We start from the raw sequence: 19,240 nt of genomic DNA, 5'->3' as shown, positions 1-19,240 counted from the left end.
CATTACAATTGGTTGGTAAACTATTGTGCAAACCCTGATAAAATTTCTTTGGAAAAAAGTATAATTACGTGTCATACGTAATACAATTGCTGTACTTTTCAGTGTAAATGCATTGTGTCTCACGTGAAGAATCTCGTGAATGATTTATAAATTCGTCTGAAACAACCACATTTCGTCATTATATTATTTATGCGATATAGAATTGGAATGCGGAATTGAGATAGATTGTCGTTGCTCGTCTGTTAACTAACTCATTTTTCATATTTTTCCATTGAACGAATGGTAAGAATGATGCAATCATAGTTGTTATTATGTTTAGTTCCGACTCATTTGCTTAAAACAGCGTTTTCTAATTGTCAACACTCAGCTGTTTCCTTATGTTCAAAACAATGACTTAACATGACGTGACAAAGTAATTCTTTGATATTGAAATATTAAGTTTCTAAAGACTCAAGTCCAAAATTTCGCAAGTAATAACTAAGAGCATCTGTCTAGATCATTATTTTCATAAATTTCTCATAAATCCATAAATTTCTATTTATAAATATAATCGCGCGTAATATATAGCAACCTTCAATGCAACCGAGATATTTTTCTACTCCAGTCGCGAGCTAAACTGTTTCACATTAGGAGCACCACTCTATCAGACTTAAAGTAGCGAGTCACGGAGATTCCGTTGTGACGTTCTATGCTCCATAAATCGCAACCACGTTGCAACAGATCCGTTCGTTTCTCGGAATCGTTTTCCGTATATTCAACGATCGACTAATGTAAACGCTGCAAGAATAATTTCTACGAACTAGGGAAATCACTGTTCATTAATCAGATATTCGATGTACATACTTATTGATCCACTCACCATCCGTCCAGCTGAGTTTTTGTTCGTCGATTTTGTTATTTTTATATATATGCTTTCCCTGTATTCTTATATCTTTACTTTTTACTCTTTTATTGGTCTATTACTCCTTATCATATGATTCCATTATTTTTTTATTTCTGTTCTTTTTGTTTCCTTTTTTATTTCGCTGCTCTTTTATTTTTGTATTCCACTGTCTCTTTCATTTCTTCATATCTTCATTTCTTTTGATTACATTTCTCATGATAACGTTTCATATTGCGTACCGAATGAAAAGCTACTAGAATGGGCAACCAGGACGCACAGATGCGAATGCAGAATCGTTCAGCCTTGTAATCGACGATATATTCTTAAGGTAGATTATTTTTGGGGAAAAGAAGACATTGTTCCTTGCCAGATGACCTTTCTGCCACGAACTTGGAGGCGTCGTGCATTTTCAGTGGTTCATAGAGGCAAGTGCGTCTCTGCCGTATTTTTTCATTCCATTTTCGAGAAATCCATGGTAAATATGGCGTTTCCCCATGAATCCTTCCGAGAGATTTCTGTGTATCCGATAAACAGCGTAACTTTTTACCCAATTATTTCTGGGAACGATATCTGGTTTTGGAACGCACTGCAGTAATTATAGAAATACTTCAGTGCCGGATTTCAGCTAAGAGAGAGAACGATAATAATTTTGGCAATTTGGAGAATCATTTGAAATCGTGTTAAAGGACTTAAATCGTCTGTATAGTTTCGAACCTGGCATGAACAGTGCTTTTGTATTGTATAAATGCATCGTATAATTAAAAATGATATTTATTTAATTATTTTAATCAATTATAAATTAAATTCACTCTTCCAAACGATATTCAGACGCGTCTAAATCATTAAAAAACATTGCGAAAAATCTTCTTCATTTTCTTAAAGATATTAATTTGTATCACCTATTGCGATATTCTAAGCTTAATTTGTAATTAAACACTTAACTCTAACATACTGTATGTTAGTATGTAATTTTGTCACTTGCCTTGTTGTAATTTACACTCCATTTTTTTTAACAACATAACATACTCGTATATTTATATCTTTAATATCTTACATTATTAGCTATTTATCACTGCAGTCTTGTATTTAATTATTATATCGGTATCAAGTAATCTACGAGTATTTACATAAAGCAATTTCAATAATACAATCTTAAGCAAAGAAATAAAATTGTTAACATATCGATATGGCTTCAAACTCACACACATATTTAATTTTGAAGTTCCATCGTATTATGAAGGGTTGAAATAGTTTTAAAAAATTTGTGTTTCATGCTTTGCATTCGGCTATATTTTTTTCCTTTTATTTTTTTAATAAAACTATCAATTATTAATGACTAAAGGCAATTCAATGAACTTAGAATGATGGAATGGGCCCAAGCTTTTACGTCATCGAGCTTGAGAAAAAGCTTGAGGAAATTCCCCAAATTATTGGAAGCAAGTTATCGTCATTGTTATTACATAGACATGATTCATTCTCGATTACATAGTGAAGTGTTAAAATCTGAATGTTTTCTTCGATATCTACAACGTGTAAACGTTTGATTGAGTACATTACTCTTCAAACTAGGTAACTAAAATCACATACGTTTTTCACGTAACTTGATAAAATATTGATAATCCTCTGAAATGTATATAACGGATAAAGTTTTTTCATAATCGTAGTTCGATTTTATCTTTCACAAGGTCTTCGAGATTAACTAATTGCCTATAATGGTTTCTTCCATGCTCTTTGAATACTATATTCCGATAAATGCAAATGCTCTTGGAAGATAGGAAAAATATACTTAGACTTCAGTGTTCTGGTTTATTGAACCACTCTCTTCTAGTTTATTGAAAGCTAACTGTACCTGTATTCATCGTTTTCATTATTACTTAATTACCCCGAAGGAATATTTAAAAGTGATGAACTTGTGTATTTAATTAAACTACAGATAGAACTGAAAGTTAAATTGTAACAGAAACATTTATGTGCCTCCGGACATTTATAAATACAAAATTTTAACTATATGCATAGTGTTTCCTCATTAATTTATTTCTTGAAAAAAAGATGCATTTGTGTCGTTCTTACGTTTTACGTTTATATTTTGTTCACCGAGCCCTTCATTGAATTATTTTGGACAGACCGTATCTCATATTTATTAAACTATTAAATTAAAACTATAGAAAATCCCAAAAGCGTAGTAATTCAAATTACCATAAAATTCTTCAAAAATCAAATTACTACAAATAAAGTTTACATGCTCGAATGATAGTATATTTCAAAGATATATCTTAGTATATTTTATTTTCTAAAAACGAGATTATAATGGGTCGAAAATGGCCATATTACCCTTAATGCGACCGTGCGAGGGCACGAATTAACGAAACTGATGCGTTTCTTTTGCAAAATGGTTTTATACCATTACGAACGAAATTCACTTGAACGAGAGGAGTTGCTCGAAGTTCGACATTCGATGGTTAAGCTTATAACGTTCCAACCAGCTCCGTAAGAACTAGAAATCGGATAAAAGTCTTGTGCAATGGCTTTCCTAGCCGGCGATGTACTTGAAATTCCTCGCACGCGTTATCTGCTTCACTTTTAGCATCGACAATCGTTAATTTCCTCAATTACTATGATCTATGTTAATATTTCGCGACACTGTTGCGCTCCGATATTTTAAACGACGGCTCACGCTTAATGATTTCCTATATGAAATAAAAATAATCATGGTGCAACATAGATACAAATATCTCGAATAATATTTCATTTTTAATAACGTTACACGAATTGCGTAGAAATAATTAACGAAATTCTTTGCAATTTAATTGTCTTGTTAATATTTTCGTCGGTCGAAAAATCGGGAAAAAAGAGGAAAAAAGGAAAACATTCTTTAAATTATTTATTCTTTCTTGGAGAAATATTGATTCTCTTCCTGCTATCCATATCCCTTTACTATTTTATCGATCTTCTAAAAAAATTAGTCGGCACGAAATTAATACAGATAATAATCATATAGATAATTATGATAAAACTTCTCAACGGATCGCCAAACATTGGACCCGCAGAGATGGATGAACTGACTGTATATTCAATGTCGGAATCTTAGAGCGCTTTAAATATGCGTTTCCAGCTATGTTCTAACAGTTCATAAATTTTCTGGAATGTCAGTCATTCATCATAGACACGAATGGTACCGAGTTATACAAATGCACATGAGTGATCTGAGCATGTTCCACGTTTCAATTTAAATTCAGTGAAGCATTTGATCCCAGTTATAAAAAGAAAACAAAAAGGAAACATTCTTCTACCATAATGTTGAAAATATAACGGAGAATATCACGTTTGATTGAATTACTTGGGATGTTTAAATATACTTATGTACAGTAGTATATCTACTCAAAGAGATTGGTAATTCGTGAGAAACGAAAGCGCCTCCGAATTTCCTGTTTCATATTCAACCTTCCTTAAGGCGTCCCAAATCATCTACCCGGATTTCCCCATGAGTAACAACGTCAGCGAAGCTTATAACGCGAAACTCCCGCACTGTCCCGTTGGCAGTTTCTCCTCTATGATCAGTGACGTAAAAGACCTCGTGACAAGAGTGGAAATCACCGGTTTACCTTCGATGGAATCGTGACCAGCCGATTGTGTGATTAATGAGATATGGGATGTCTACGATAAATCGACACCGTTATTTGCCTGTTGCTGCACTCGTATTCTACGTACATACGACGTGTACGATAAGCGACCATCCGTTTCTCGTTCAATGGTTTCCCGACGATTCTAAGCAAGCGCCACGATTATGGTGTCGATAATCGTTCGAAATTTCAAGTGAGATTAATCACCAATAATGATAATACATTTTATCGGTGATAATCAAGTAAGCAATCGTTACACATACTTCATTTTTCTTATTTTTCGAGATTCTACGTTATTACTTGATTAGTTCCCGTCACAGATGTTTAGTATGTTGGCTATCATTGTACGTTGCCTATAACAGTATATATCAGGAATATCTGATAGATTCGAGATAAGCTTGGCTGCGTTTGAAAATTTCATTTGTCCATTGTATTCAATGAATCATGCACATCGTAATTCTTGCCAGAAGAAATCTATTGCCGATAATTGTTATGTGAACATTTACGAAGTAAGTTAATCGCCATTAGGAAATTCCTTAATTTTATTATCTGCTTTTGGTGATTGGCGTTTAATTTTCCAAAAAACAATATTTTTGTGCACATGTCTTTTTAATACGAAAGTATAAATAATTGTAGGTATTCTGTGATGAATGCTGAGCAACAATGTTTGTAACGTCATCATTAGAATAAACTTTAGACAAGTTTATACTTTCATATCTAATTAGATAAATTAACTCTAGATAGAGGATTGTTTTACATAATGGTAATAATGAGATCATACTATATTCGACGAATGAGACAGATACAGTTGAATATTCCAATTAAGATCCATCTTCTTAGAAGAAATATATTTTATTAACAAATTTAGTGTGTTTCTCCTTAATTTTCTTTGGTATTCCATACAAGATAGTACTTATTCAAAAATTTAATCATTTGGTAGAAGTCTCAACTTTATCTTTTAATTCAATCATCCTAGGACAATCTTTATACTTGATAGATAATAAAATTTCATATCAATATCATTGATGTTACTATAATGACGTACAGGAGTTTCACTGAGGCAATTTATGTCATCCACATTTTTCTTATGCGGTATATCTTCATTTCTCGAGTACTTCCGGAAATTGTTGAAACAAAATCGTCATATTATGATTATTGTTCAAGCTTCGTATTAGACAGATGTTACGACTAACATACTGAAAACGATAGTAGAGGCTAGTGTCTCGTACATTGGAATTTTACAGGAGGAATGCCTCGGAAAAGTTGTGCTCGTCGAGGAATGCCTCGGAAAAGATGTCAAATTGAGTCTAATGTTAAGAAAACCGAATATTTTAGATGCACCCGAGGACGGGTGATTGTTAGGATGGCCGTGTCGGAGATGTAGGGACATCGGGCCTTTCTTTTGGAAGATTCCCCAATACTTGGGCTCGAGGTGACATAACTGGTCGCCGAACGTAGCCACGGTCACGGGATGAACGAAATGTCTTACAGAGGAGGTACCAGTGTTGAGGGATACGAGGGATACGTGTTGAGGGATAAACAATCAAGTCTTCATCAGGAGCAATGCTGGTTTACGTGGAACTGCCTAGCTACGGCGCTTGGGAATTTGTTGATATTCCTGATCGATATGTATTTGACATGTGTGACTGTATCTGTTTTTTATTTTGCAATCTCCTTGGAGAGTTTTCTGTCATTGATTTAGAGTCAGTCTGAAAGTAACCCAACGTCTGAGTTAACGTGTCTGCGTGATACAAAATGTATTCCATTGTACAAAAAGTTTACCCGTTGACCGTGGATTCGTAATTGAGCCCAGGAACATTGTCAATAGCTTTTGTTATACTTATTAATTATTTCACGCCTAAAATTTCTAACGAGATCCGACATTGTTACTATAATTGTTTCTATTATTGTTGCTATTATTGTTACTATTATTGTTACTATAACTGTTTCTATTATTGTTTCTATTATTGTTTCTATTATTGTTGCTATTATTGTTACTATTATTGTTACTATCACTGTTATTATTATTGTTTCTATTATTGTTTCTATTATTGTTCCTATTATTGTTATTATTATTGTTTCTATTATTCTTACTATTATTGTTACTATTATTGTTTCTATTATTGTTTCTATTATTCTTACTATTATTGTTTCTATTATCGTTTCTATTATTGTTTCTATTATTGTTACTATTATTGTTTCTATTATTGTTTCTATTATTGTTACTATTATTGTTTCTATTATTGTTTCTATTATTGTTACTATTATTGTTTCTATTATCGTTTCTATTATTGTTTCTATTATTGTTACTATTATTGTTTCTATTATTGTTACTATTATTGTTACTATTATTACTATTATTATTATTACCTTATTTATAAAATTTCTAATGAAATCCGACATCAGAAGTGGGATCAGTACCGGATATGACAGTGCTAGAGCTTACGACCATCGTGCGCGAGTACAATCAATCGCTAGAGCTAAAATCGAGTGTGGAACCTAACAATTTCCGTTTCCACGTTTCAACCCCTAAAGTCGCGTGCGCTGACCCCGCTGCATGGTGCGCAGCTGTTAGTCAGATTATGAAGGGAAATCCTTTACAAAGTAGTGTCCTGAAATTAAACTATAATTTCAATAACGAGCAGCGCGTCGACTTCTACGTAGTGGAAGCGTCAATAGGTAGATCAAGTCATCTGGGTGAGTCGTTTCCATTTTACTTCGATTTTGGAGCCGAGTGTACACTAATTAAAGAATTCGTAGCCCCGTGGTTTTCTGGCAAAAGAATGACTGGTCGATCTTGGCAAGAGGCGATTGGCGAAATACAATTGGCTTTAAATTGCACCACCAATCGTGTGACTAAATCAAGTCCTTTGGAATTATTAATTGGGAAAACAGCAAGACCTTATGGTTTATTGCTTCCCGACAACTTTGTAGAAAAGGAAGTAGATATCTCCAATGTAAGACAGCAGGCTATCGACACTCATCCGGAATGCGAAGTTATTCCATTTAAAAGTTTCCGATCGACTTTACAACGTTGAAATAGTCAACGTAGTTTCCCCTTCAGTGCAACGTTTCAACCTTATACGATCTTTGTCTCCTATCTTGTCATTGACTCTGGAAGATCCTATTGAATTTTTCTCATCACAAGGGAACAATTTTCCAATCTTCAAATTTTGTGGTATCTTCGAATTACTTTCCAAAAATCGAAAGAAATGATTCTCATCCATTTGGAACTTGAATTTCTTTCGGATCAATGAAGAAGTAATTTGGAAAATTCCGTCAATAAGAGAACATAACTTTTCAATCTTCGAGTTTCACTCAATCTCCAAATGATTCCTTAGAATGGTGATCAGAATTTTTCAGAAGATCACGACCATGGAAATTTCTTAGGTTAAAAATTCTTGTTTCTTACACAACATCCAGACTTGTCACGTCTTACTCATTCAACTCGACCAGTTCTCCGTGGGAACGTCGATTGATAAGCCACTAGAAAAAATATAGAAGATAGTAATTACGTAAAATATACACATATTTATATATATCTGCTTTGCTTCAAATTATTCACTGTCCAAAGTAATTCAGTTCCAACTATATTTGGACTAGACTCTTTGATCTTTGGTACCCCACCAAACTTCATCAAATTATAATACCTATTATCTAACGATTGATTTATAATTTGAAATATTTCATTAGACGTATACTAGACGTAACTAGGGAATACGCAATCGTTATTCATTCGACTTAAATAAAAGTCGGACGGCACTTCAGTTCGAAATTCGTAGCGTTATTTTGTCCTATCATGCCTCTGTCAAGTGATTCCAGATCGCTTCAACGATATTCTATACACGCTGTTCATTGAAATGGAAATTTCAAACGACATTAATCCATTTCTGAATTCAGATATGCATAATTTGGATGCAATTGTTTCAGTACAAGCTGTTAAAATATCTGTTCTGTATTTGGACATTGATTAACATTCTACAAAAGAATTTCTGCTCGATTGACGTCTTTCTAGAGGCAAATAAAAAATATGAAACAATAAGATTCTATACGTTGAATGAAAAGTACATTTGGAGAATTCCTAGAAAACTTTAATAAAAGATGTGAAACATCGTATTGGAACTCGCCACTGTTCGATATGAAAATGTTCGTAGGCGTGCTCTGTGAAGGAATTCGAAAATGTTGATGGCCTGTTATTGGCGCACGTGGTATCCTCGTTGGAAAATTGACTGCTAAACGGAACACAAACTCAAACGTTAAAATCGACGGTTCAATCGAAGCCATCGAAAGATTACAGTGCAAAGTATGGATTCATAGCTCGCGACGAAACATTCAATTACTTCCTACAATGTGTGTAAAAAACGACTTAATTAAAAAAACAAAAATACAAGAGGAAGAATTATAATGTTTGAACTAAAACTCGACTTTACGAATTTATATCTTTGAATAATATTTACATATTCGCTTCACAGTGATCTCTAATAGAAAATAAAATCTGGACCTTTTACCCTTATTTTGTATCAAAATAACCAGCCTATTTTTACTTTCGTGTTTTCCCGTTTTCTGGAAATTCATGAATATACCCATCCTCGTGAAACAGCGTGAAACCGCCATAGTGACACGCTGCACGCGCGAAGGCGTCACAGTTTTAGCGGTATCGACGTGTAAGAATACGTAGGCTCGTTAACACGTCGTATCAACAAACAGCAGCGTGTTATTTCTCGGCATACGTGACTTCTTTGGCGTCACACAACGTGGAAGCTACCGATCTTACTCAGAAACTGACGTTGTAATGTGGAAAACATTACTATATGGATATAATATTGTGCGTTCAAACAAGTATTCATCATGGTGTATTTTTAATCATTTCGTTGTATTGACGAACATTTTTTAATACTAAAATTGCAATCTTAATGATCCCAGATTTTTCCTCTCGCCATCCTGTGCCCGTAAAAATTACTATAAAGCATGAATGGCCATTTTCAGTATGTAACAGGTGCTGGTAATAGGTGTGATAGAGCAAATTGGCAATTTTCAAACTGATAAAATGTTTGAAAATGTTGGATTGTTTCTGAGCAGTATGAAAATACTTGAAGATATTCTGACGTAACGAGGTGGGTATGTCGCAATGATGTACAAAATTGAGTAAAATAACTAAATAAATTGCATCAGATTGCACTTGATGATGACAGCTGTGTATGTTGAATGATATACGAGAGCGATATTAAATTACGTAACGAGATTGGAAGAGATTGTTGTCAAAAGCTATAATTCATCGAGATTAAGAAGCGATGGATTAAAGGTATTAAACGATTAAAGTGTGTAAAGTGTTTGAAGTGAAGTATCTGAGAATTGCGACTTACACGACAATGTGATTATGTTTAGTGATAATACACACGAATTTTTTTATCGAGTGTTTAAAGACACATGCGCTTTCTAAGATTATTAGTGTACAAGATAAGAATGTTCGAAGAATGGCAGATATATATTTCTGATTGGTGCTAGAGCAGCGATTAATATACAAATATTGTTATATATAATAATTAATATTCTGCTAGAATATAGGACGCCACTGTTCTTCCATCTGAAGATCACTTCAACCGAAGTAGCTGAAATATTTTGTATATAAAGATAGAGAGTATCTTGTCACATGTCGAGCTTCAATGTATTTTTCTATATTGCACTTAGCAACCTGATTTACACACGTCCCGTTAATAACACGCATACATCGATCCATTCTAGCGGTTGTCAGTAAATGTCATCGACGACACGTCGAATAAAATTCAAATAAAATAAAAAAAAATTAATTATACTAAAAAATTAGGAATATTTTACAAAGGAGATACGAAGAAAATGTATTTCGTCAAAATCTTTTTGGAAATTCTTAATATTGCGATATGTAGCTGATTAAAAGCTAATCAACTTTTGTTCGAAACATTTTGCTGTCCGATTATAGGAAGTGCGTGAGAACTTGCGGGACTGATTTTTAGACCATCCTATATATATCAGATACTCAGCTTTTTATTATCAACGAATCCTGCTCCAAAACTACTCGGCGATCTCAGACTTGTAAATCATTTACAGAGATCACGAAAATGAAAGTTGTAGAGACATTCGATTCTAATGGACAATAGTAATAAAAGGATGAGCAAGAAGGAGCAATAAAGTTCCTCATAAAAAAAGAAAATTCTGCACACTCGTTTATTTAACTTGGTAAACCCATAAACGTATAAATTTTCGCGAAATTGTACATAATAGCACGATTGCCGTTACACCGCAACTTTTATTATAATAACTCCTTTTACAACACATAACGCTGAAATAGGCGAAAAACAATATACCGAAAACATAATCGCAATATCTTCAAATTTCCTGTTAATGCACAAAAATCTACATGACGGAACAGTTACGATGTCGAAGAAGAAATTGAAAGTAACCATTTATGTTGGCATCGCGTGAGAAGAAAATGACAAAATAAAAAGAAAAGCGTGGAAATTTGCAAATAGAGCGAGATTTATCATCTAGACTCTATTGTTTATTTATTTACACCGACGTTATCATAGCTGAATTATCACACGAATGATACAAAGAAGTCGGAGTGCATGTTTATTTGATTAAATAGAATAACCCCCAGCGTTGCAGATAAAGTGGTAAATAGGTCCATGTATATCGCTATGTTTAATATTTACAATAATAGCTGCAACGCTTGTTGTTTTTTCGATTTATCGAAGGAATATAGTAAAATGGAACATCTCGACAGCATAGATTTTATATAACCTTGTAACTAACAAATAATTGTAAATAAGACTTATTTGTATAATTCTCCAAGGATAATCGATTAATCTTGTAAGAGTAATTGACGTGGTACATTAAAGATCTGTGATTACATTTCTCATATATTCTTCATCTTCTGCGTAGGTAATTGTAAAATAACGAAAAATGATAGAACGTCATTCGTATGTAAAATGCAAATAGTACCAATGACAAAAATGAATGATTAAAGAATCGGTTGTCTACTTAACAGTAACTCGTAATGTAAAGTGTATGCGAATGTACTTTTGCTTAAAATTACACGTAATTAACGAACTGTTACACATACGTAATCAACGACATGTGAAATACACACGTTCTTCCATTTCAATGATACGTAACATGTGATGATCGTTATCGTTTCACATATTACGTGATCGATTACGTTTAGTTACACCACGATGTCGTAACAAGAATTTATGTACTTGAATGTCTATTGACTATCCAAATATTCGAAATTAAATATGTCGCGTACGTGATTTTGATAATCGTGCAATCTCGTCTGAATCAAAGTACCAAGAAATTTATTACATGAAAAACATAATCCTCGTCTGATTGTTTATTCTTCTTTATTTCCCTTATATCTAAAAATTATTTTCCTCGAGAACTTTTGCACCTGATGTTTAAATAGATAAATTGCAAAAGAAGAATTAACAATTATTTGCACTTTTAATCCTCTAAGAATAAAACGTATTTATGTAGAAGAGATAGGACAGACAAGACTCATTACAGTGCTATTGAAATTTCAAGATATTCTATATATTTATTTATTTATATTATTTACATTTATCTATATTGTATTATATATCTTGAAATTTATGTTATATTATATATATGAAAAAACCACAGGAAAAATTGAAAATGTCAAGTTCTAGCATTTCTCAAAAAATGGAAATTTATCTTTCAGTATACAATGTCACAACTTTATATTTTCTCATAGATAATATTTTTTCATTATGTTAAAAAGCGTTCTATTCCACGTTTTATTCCGCATCATCTTCAACTTTCACTTACAGTTTTAAGCAATACACGACACATTAAACTGTAAATATTTTTATTCAAATTTTATTCAAAATTCGTTAAAATTGACATTCGCCTTTTATCCCGTGTACATTTCACATACGTATCTAATATATTCATAAAAGATTTCTACAAGTTTTGAATACGTTCGCGAGCAACTGTATAATACCAGCTGTTATATCTTCATTATAATTAGTTTTTGTCATTTTTTAATTATATAATTACTAGCCTTTATTATGCAAGATGAGACAGAAAATGATATCGAAGAACACCATAATTTCGAAGCAGACATAAGGTCAGAATGGTGGCACTCGAGCACCGAAGCTCGATCGCAAAATCCCTCGGTTCCCAATGTTACCAGATTTCATGTAAAATGGCTATTTTAAGCGCGGCCGCTAATGTTTTTTCCCGCGGCCGATGCGCTCGAAAAAACAAACATTGAAGTAGGACAAGGAGCGATTAGGTAACACAGAAAGCAGATCGACGTCGACGCGCGAGAGTAACTACGTCACGACGCCTCTCGACTGCCGTCTCTGATAATCGTCGTCTCCAGATTAGAACGCAATGACTTTACACTTTTCTCAAGACACGTTACATGCGAATCTTGAAAAAAACGATTCCGTGTTACGTCATCCATTACGCTTGCATTCGTTCGACGACATATACACACAATACGAGGCGTACCCATAGAGCAAGTTCCGTTAACAAATATATTACTGTCGCGATGCTGCAATCGCGAATAATCTTCAAACTGTAAAGGTGGATATTTTACGCGCGAACAATTTCGACCGAGTTGAAGATTTCTCGAAGTCCCGAAGTTGATCGTCGTTTGATTGGTCACTGGAATAATAGTACGGAAGTCGAATATAATGGAGCCACGGATGTTAACTTCGATCCATTGTCTGTAAAAGATCGATGACCTGTCCTAGATCCATGTCAGATTTCGAAGCCAGACGATTCTATCGGATTCATAAGAAGCATCTTCTGAATCCATGCGCGAATCAAAAGCATCGAGCCGTGTTAGGAATTTCGAATTATCGATGGGCTGTGATCTCCGAGTCTACTCGATGACGAGAATGACATAACGTGTTAGATATCCACGTTATTCTCCCTTCCCTGCGAAAGCAAAAAGAAAGAAAGAAGAGAAGAAGAAATGACAGAGCAAGAATTTTAGCGCAATATTTCTTCTGGTAGTTTCTTATAATTGACGTTATCGAATTTCGTTGAATTTAATGTTACGATTACGAGAAGGAAATTTTTAATGAATTTTATTTGTTTAATATATTTTTCGTCGCAATTTCTTGCCTGCTTCTCTAAAGGTTCCAAAATTATCCAAAGTTCGAAGAAATAAAAATAAAGAGCGTGAAGCAATTACTAGATAAACATCTAAGTAGCAGAATTTAAATGAGAGATTCGTCTTGAAAAGGCTAACGAAATTAAATTCCCAACTATCCAATATAAGCTTAATCGAATTTAAGTCGCGATAATTACCAATAATTAAACCACAGGCGTGGTCTAGTGTTGAATGTAATGAAGGTTTAATCAACTTGACTGCTACGTGGAATAATTACTTTCAAGGATACGTATCCTCGAAACGAGACTCGTGTTCCAATAATGTGTCGTCGTGCCAAATTCGAGATTCTCACGCGTTTTAATGAAATCGACGCGTTGGTGTTGCGTCGACTACTCGCTCTATGGATATAAATTTAAAGGATATAAATCTGCTTTCGTTTATTTTTATAACACTTTTTGCCGTGCAAGTGTTCGATGTTTAACAATGTCGAAGAAATGAACAGTAGATAGCAAGGAAGAAATAATCATAGAAAAACAGAATGATCATTATTTAAGCAATTAATTATTCGATGTATATAAATATGCATCGATGATATATGATTCCTATAGATATTTATGGGGATTCGTGATTTTATAAACTGACTGGACAACTCTATAGATTGAAAAATAGAAAAAGTAACTACATTGTAAACTTACTCTTTAATTAGAAATTATTCTTTAAAATTCTCATTGAAATTTACTATTATTTATACGGAGTGAAACAGTAATAATATGTTTCTGGGCAACGAAATTGAGAAATCCACAAAAACGAAGGGACGAACTGAAGAAACGAAACTTGGGCAGATCTTCGTTTCACTTCGAACTTTCACTTTGTTTCATCTTCGAAATATCTTTTACATTTTTGCGCGTACAGCGTGCATTTTTGCAACTTTAGCTCTTCATTAAATGCCCAAAAATTCGCACTTTGCTAAATATTCTAATTTAAAAAACTTCAGTTCTTCGCCGATTCGTTTTCCCTATGCCTCCCCGAAGAATAAAACTTAAATCGAGATCAGTCATTCGCGCGTATTTTTCTCGAAGCGTTATTAAAGAAAAGTAAGAAGCTTTTTTTAATGGCTTTTTAAATACAAACATGGAATATTTGTAGCCACCGGTATCGCGCGTTCTTCGATAAGTAAATATTTAATAAGTAAATAATAAAGTAAATATTTCATTTTCCATGCAATGCTCTGATTTATTTGTCGATGACTTAGTAGGAGATAAAATTTTCGTCAAAGAAAAAAACATCGATGCATCGATAAAACGTGCATTCAATGGAAACCGATATCGGTTGTATGAATAATCACGACCAGATGCAAGGCAATAAATGATCGCTTCGCGGTTTCATCATGACAAATAAGAGCTTTCGCTCAACGATATTTACAATTTACTCTTATATTAGAGAATATTACACGCGTCGAATGACACATATCAAACAGATATCGGAATCTATACAATATGTGACATTCGTAAATTATCACTTCTGCGAACACTTTATTCAGATATTCCGTTATCCATTTTCTTGGGCGTAACGGTGAAACGAAAAATGCCAAAGATACGAAAGCAACTGTAACAAATTTATTATGCTATAAGATGAGGTTATCATGCTGCAAAACAATAATAGGTTTATCATCACTCATCAACGTAATCATTGCTTGTTAATATCCCATTTGAATAAAGAAATTAATAAGATATTGAATTTATTACTCCAAGGAAGCTGATTTTAATTTTACTCCTTATCATACGCGTTAATACTCATCCATCATACTTTCACGTATCTTGGCACTTTGTCAAAGTTAACCACGTATAACATTTCAACGGTGTAAAATTAAAGACGACGCTAAAAGTCAAGGTACTGTTCTCTCTTTATACTTCCTACTTTTATTACAACTTATAAAAATCATGATATATACTAATTAAGATGTTGATTGCTAAACTGTGGAAAACCTATAAACCTTAGATATAATTCAGTTTTACTCTTTGCCGAATAAGGCAAACTATATATGCATCGAATGAATAAATATTCATATCTTTGCTAATTACGATAGGTGTACCGACACAATTAAAAAAGAAACGATTAACTGAATAACGCTATTACGAACAACTCTGTAAAACGATGACCTTTCGAACGCCGTGAAGACGCAAAAGAAGATGAACAATTCGATCGTTTGCAGGGTGAAGGAACGAAGGAAGAGAGAGAGGAAAATTTCGAGAAACTGGGAAGTTACGCACGGGAGACTTACCAATCGTAAGGAAGCTTACAATCAGCGGATTTGCTCGGAATGCTGAAAAACAATATTTATATCAGACGAAACGTGGGCAAGAGACTGTTCGACGAAGATACTCGTACGAAATATTATTCGAACGAGGGCCTACGTGATTCCGTGTACGTGCTCATCGATTCGTAGAGAAGGTGTAAGGTCAGTTTCCAGCGATCTCTATCTCCCACTTCTTCTATTCGGATCGCGCATTCAGAATGAAAGTAGCGACTAAAAGACGTAAAAATAATCCACGTTGTTTTATTTATAGACTGTGAAACTCGTAGACTGGCAGAGAGGCCGATCGACGGCCTACGTTGCCTCTCTTCTGCCGAAGAATCGAGCGAATGACGAGAATCGAAAAGAAGGACGGTTTTATTCGATTAACGTGTTACCCGATATCGAAAGTACTAATTTCTAATTAATTACGTGTAAGTGTTAAATTGTACTGCGGATTTTTATGCAGATACATAGATTTTGTATATCGAGTTATCACGATTTGCATATTTCTTTCTAAATCGAGTTTTATCTGCAGCAATGTATGATTCATGAATGTGATTCACGATACCTTGGTATAATAATCGTCGTGCAATCGGCTTATCAGTTTATATCAAATATAACCGTTTATAATCTGAATCTATATTCATAGTACCTTGAGCAAGTGTACACAACGGTAAGAATCAGATAAGAATGAATTCTACACCGATTTATGTCACCGAAACAAGAAATAGGAGAAGAGTTTAGCCGTATTCGGAAGAAAAATGCAGTATTGGCCACGATGCAGTATTGAAGATTTCAAAGATTCTGAGGCATAGATACGTCCGTGAAAGGACCGGAAAAGATCAGATTTAAATATGTACATTTCAATTATGTTTTGTGACGATCTCTTTCAGTCTATACGTTCGTTTGGCCAGATAAACGGTAAAAATTTACGGCAGAGAACCTTGAAGAACTATCGTTGATTCTTGCAACGAAAATTGTGAGAACTAAATGTCGATACGTAAGAACATAATAATTTGTATTTCGTAAATATAAGTATAATATGCATGTGTTATGCGCGTATATGCAATCTGCATTATGTGGCGTATATCCTTACATAATATGGTATATTTTCTACACATAAGTTGAATATTCGAACACGCTTTAGCTGCATAAAAATCCGCAGTCTATTAATAACGCTTACATAGTTCTTACAACAGCTACATGAATGATTTTAATTAAAGTTCTGTGTATATCTTTTATTATTTTTCTCTCCTTTAAAAAAGCAATACTTATCTCTTGTTTAAGCATGCAAAATGATATTTTATTTATCGTTCTATTAACGTTCATCTTGTGATTGCATTTTCCCTGTTGAAGATCTATGCCTCGTAGAGGAAGAATCTGGTTTAAGGAAAATTATTATTTACCGCGTCTAAAGCTTCACAGTGGACTTCAAACTTTTTTGGATATCCCAAGTTACGGTTACAATCTGTTCAAGATTTTTGCAATTACTAATTATATGAATTACTTTAGGACGATACGCAAAAGTATTGGGTCATTTAACTTTTATAGAAGCAACCTTATCTTACCGCATTGTAGTACATTAGTACATTATTATACTTTTGCTGACGTATTCTTCCCATTTATTACTTCGATCGATCGATAGTTTAGTCAAGCGTCTAAAACCCTAGGTAAAGTTTTAAATCGTCATCGACGTGAACATTATTAAAACTATCTATCCGAGTATTATAATACTATCTGAGTATCTTCGTTACTAAATTAAATGCGTATCTAGATGAAAGAAATGTTAATCGTGAGATGTGAACTAACAAATCATTGAAGAGATATCCTCCAAATTGTATAAAACGAAACAGAGGATATCAAAAGGCAGAAGAAGGTAAACATCGGTTACGTCGCCTCGTTACCCGAAGTATATTTCCAGAATATCATTAAAACATGGGACGAAAGAATTAAGCGCTGTGATAATGAATGAGATTGTTTTCGGATGAAGAAACTTGCTTACAATTAAGAAAAGGAAATTCAGCCAGAATTAATCTCTAACGGAAAGGTAGCGCGTAAAACATTAATTAAATCTATGGAACAGGTGATTCAGTCGCGTTTCTCGGAGCTTGAAAAATAGCGTTTCTTCAAATTACTCGTGTCGCTTCCTATTCCTGCGAAGGATCTTGCTGAAAGATCCTAAAAGATTAAGAAGACAACGCAAACGGCGCTGTAATGCATTTACAGGACCATATAATTTCTTGCAATTATTATTTAAGTATTAGGTTGTACCAAATGTTTCTTTCGTTTTATAAGGAAACAACAGATGCACAACATTTTCTGTTTTATATTATTTTATTGAATTATGTATAATCATAATAACAGAAATAGAACAAAATGAATCACACATAATTCAATAAAATAATATAAAACAAAAGATGTTGCTCATTCGTTATTTCCTTACAAAACGAAAGAAGCTTTTGGCACATTCTAATACTTATGCGAGTTGGGAACAAGACCGAAAATCTATACAGGGTGTTCCGTAACACGTGTGATTCGTTTCGGTAGTGGACAGACATAAGGGCAATGAAAAGTCTTCGTACGAGCGTATGTCCTATCTGACCTTGTTTTAGAATTATAGTCACTTTTGTATTAAAATAATCCGCGACAGTTTATCATCGCAGAGGGTGGTCGAAATGACCACCCACGGTTCACACGCAAAATTGCAGTTATCGTGTCAGAGAATTTCGCAGTCTTTCAAAAACTCCAGGTGTATGTCGAATAATAGAGACCGACGATAGCCACTTCGAACACTTTCTACGAAGATAAGCAGTTGCGAATTAATGATACAGAAAAATGGCTATAAATTTCGTAACAAGGTCAGACGGGGATATCATACATGTCGGTATGAACTTTCCTCGTTGTTTCCATGCCTCCTGTCTACGCCTGAAATCGGCTGTCCATGTCATGAAACACCCTGTACAAATATACAGCGCAATACAAATGGAACGCAATACGTACGTAGTAGTTTTCTATCGCAAATGTTAAAATACTTTCGTGACCCAGAATACATAGCACTAGCAGTAGCATGCATAAAACAATATCTCACTTTGTCTCGACATTTTCCTTTGTCCCGCTTTTTCCTAATCGTTAAAATTACGTACCAACGATGCAACGTGCCTGTATGCCGCAGTGAAATGAGCGTGTAGAGTCAGTATGGAAAAGTACATAATATCCACCTCCCGTTATTTCCACGAATTCTATTTTCATTTAGGAATAAAATTATAATACTTATTATTTAAACCATCGTTGAATATTGTTGAGTCTCGAGGGTTGCT

At 33.9% G+C, this 19,240-nt stretch overlaps 1 protein-coding gene across 4 annotated transcripts in view; it reads left to right on the top strand.

Annotated features, from left to right (window-relative positions):
• Window positions 1–19,240, top strand: part of LOC100644495 (putative fatty acyl-CoA reductase CG5065) — a 46,919-nt gene that overhangs the window by 23,347 nt on the left and 4,332 nt on the right. For 3 of the 4 annotated variants that reach the window (XM_048410997.1, XM_048410996.1, XM_048410995.1), the window contains 2 exons: window positions 15,840–16,085; window positions 16,195–16,330. The exons of the other annotated variant lie outside the window; for it this stretch is intronic. In XM_048410997.1, the coding sequence (XP_048266954.1) occupies window positions 16,271–16,330 (60 nt within the window). In that variant the 5' untranslated portion in view covers window positions 15,840–16,085; window positions 16,195–16,270. The remainder of the gene's footprint in view (window positions 1–15,839; window positions 16,086–16,194; window positions 16,331–19,240) is intronic. 4 annotated transcript variants of the gene reach the window in all.

The sequence above is a fragment of the Bombus terrestris genome, chromosome 12 (genome assembly GCF_910591885.1).
Source record: "Bombus terrestris chromosome 12, iyBomTerr1.2, whole genome shotgun sequence".
NCBI lineage: Eukaryota > Metazoa > Arthropoda > Insecta > Hymenoptera > Apidae > Bombus > Bombus terrestris.
Note: the sequence above shows the minus strand (reverse complement) of the source record. Positions and strands in the feature narration are given on the sequence as shown.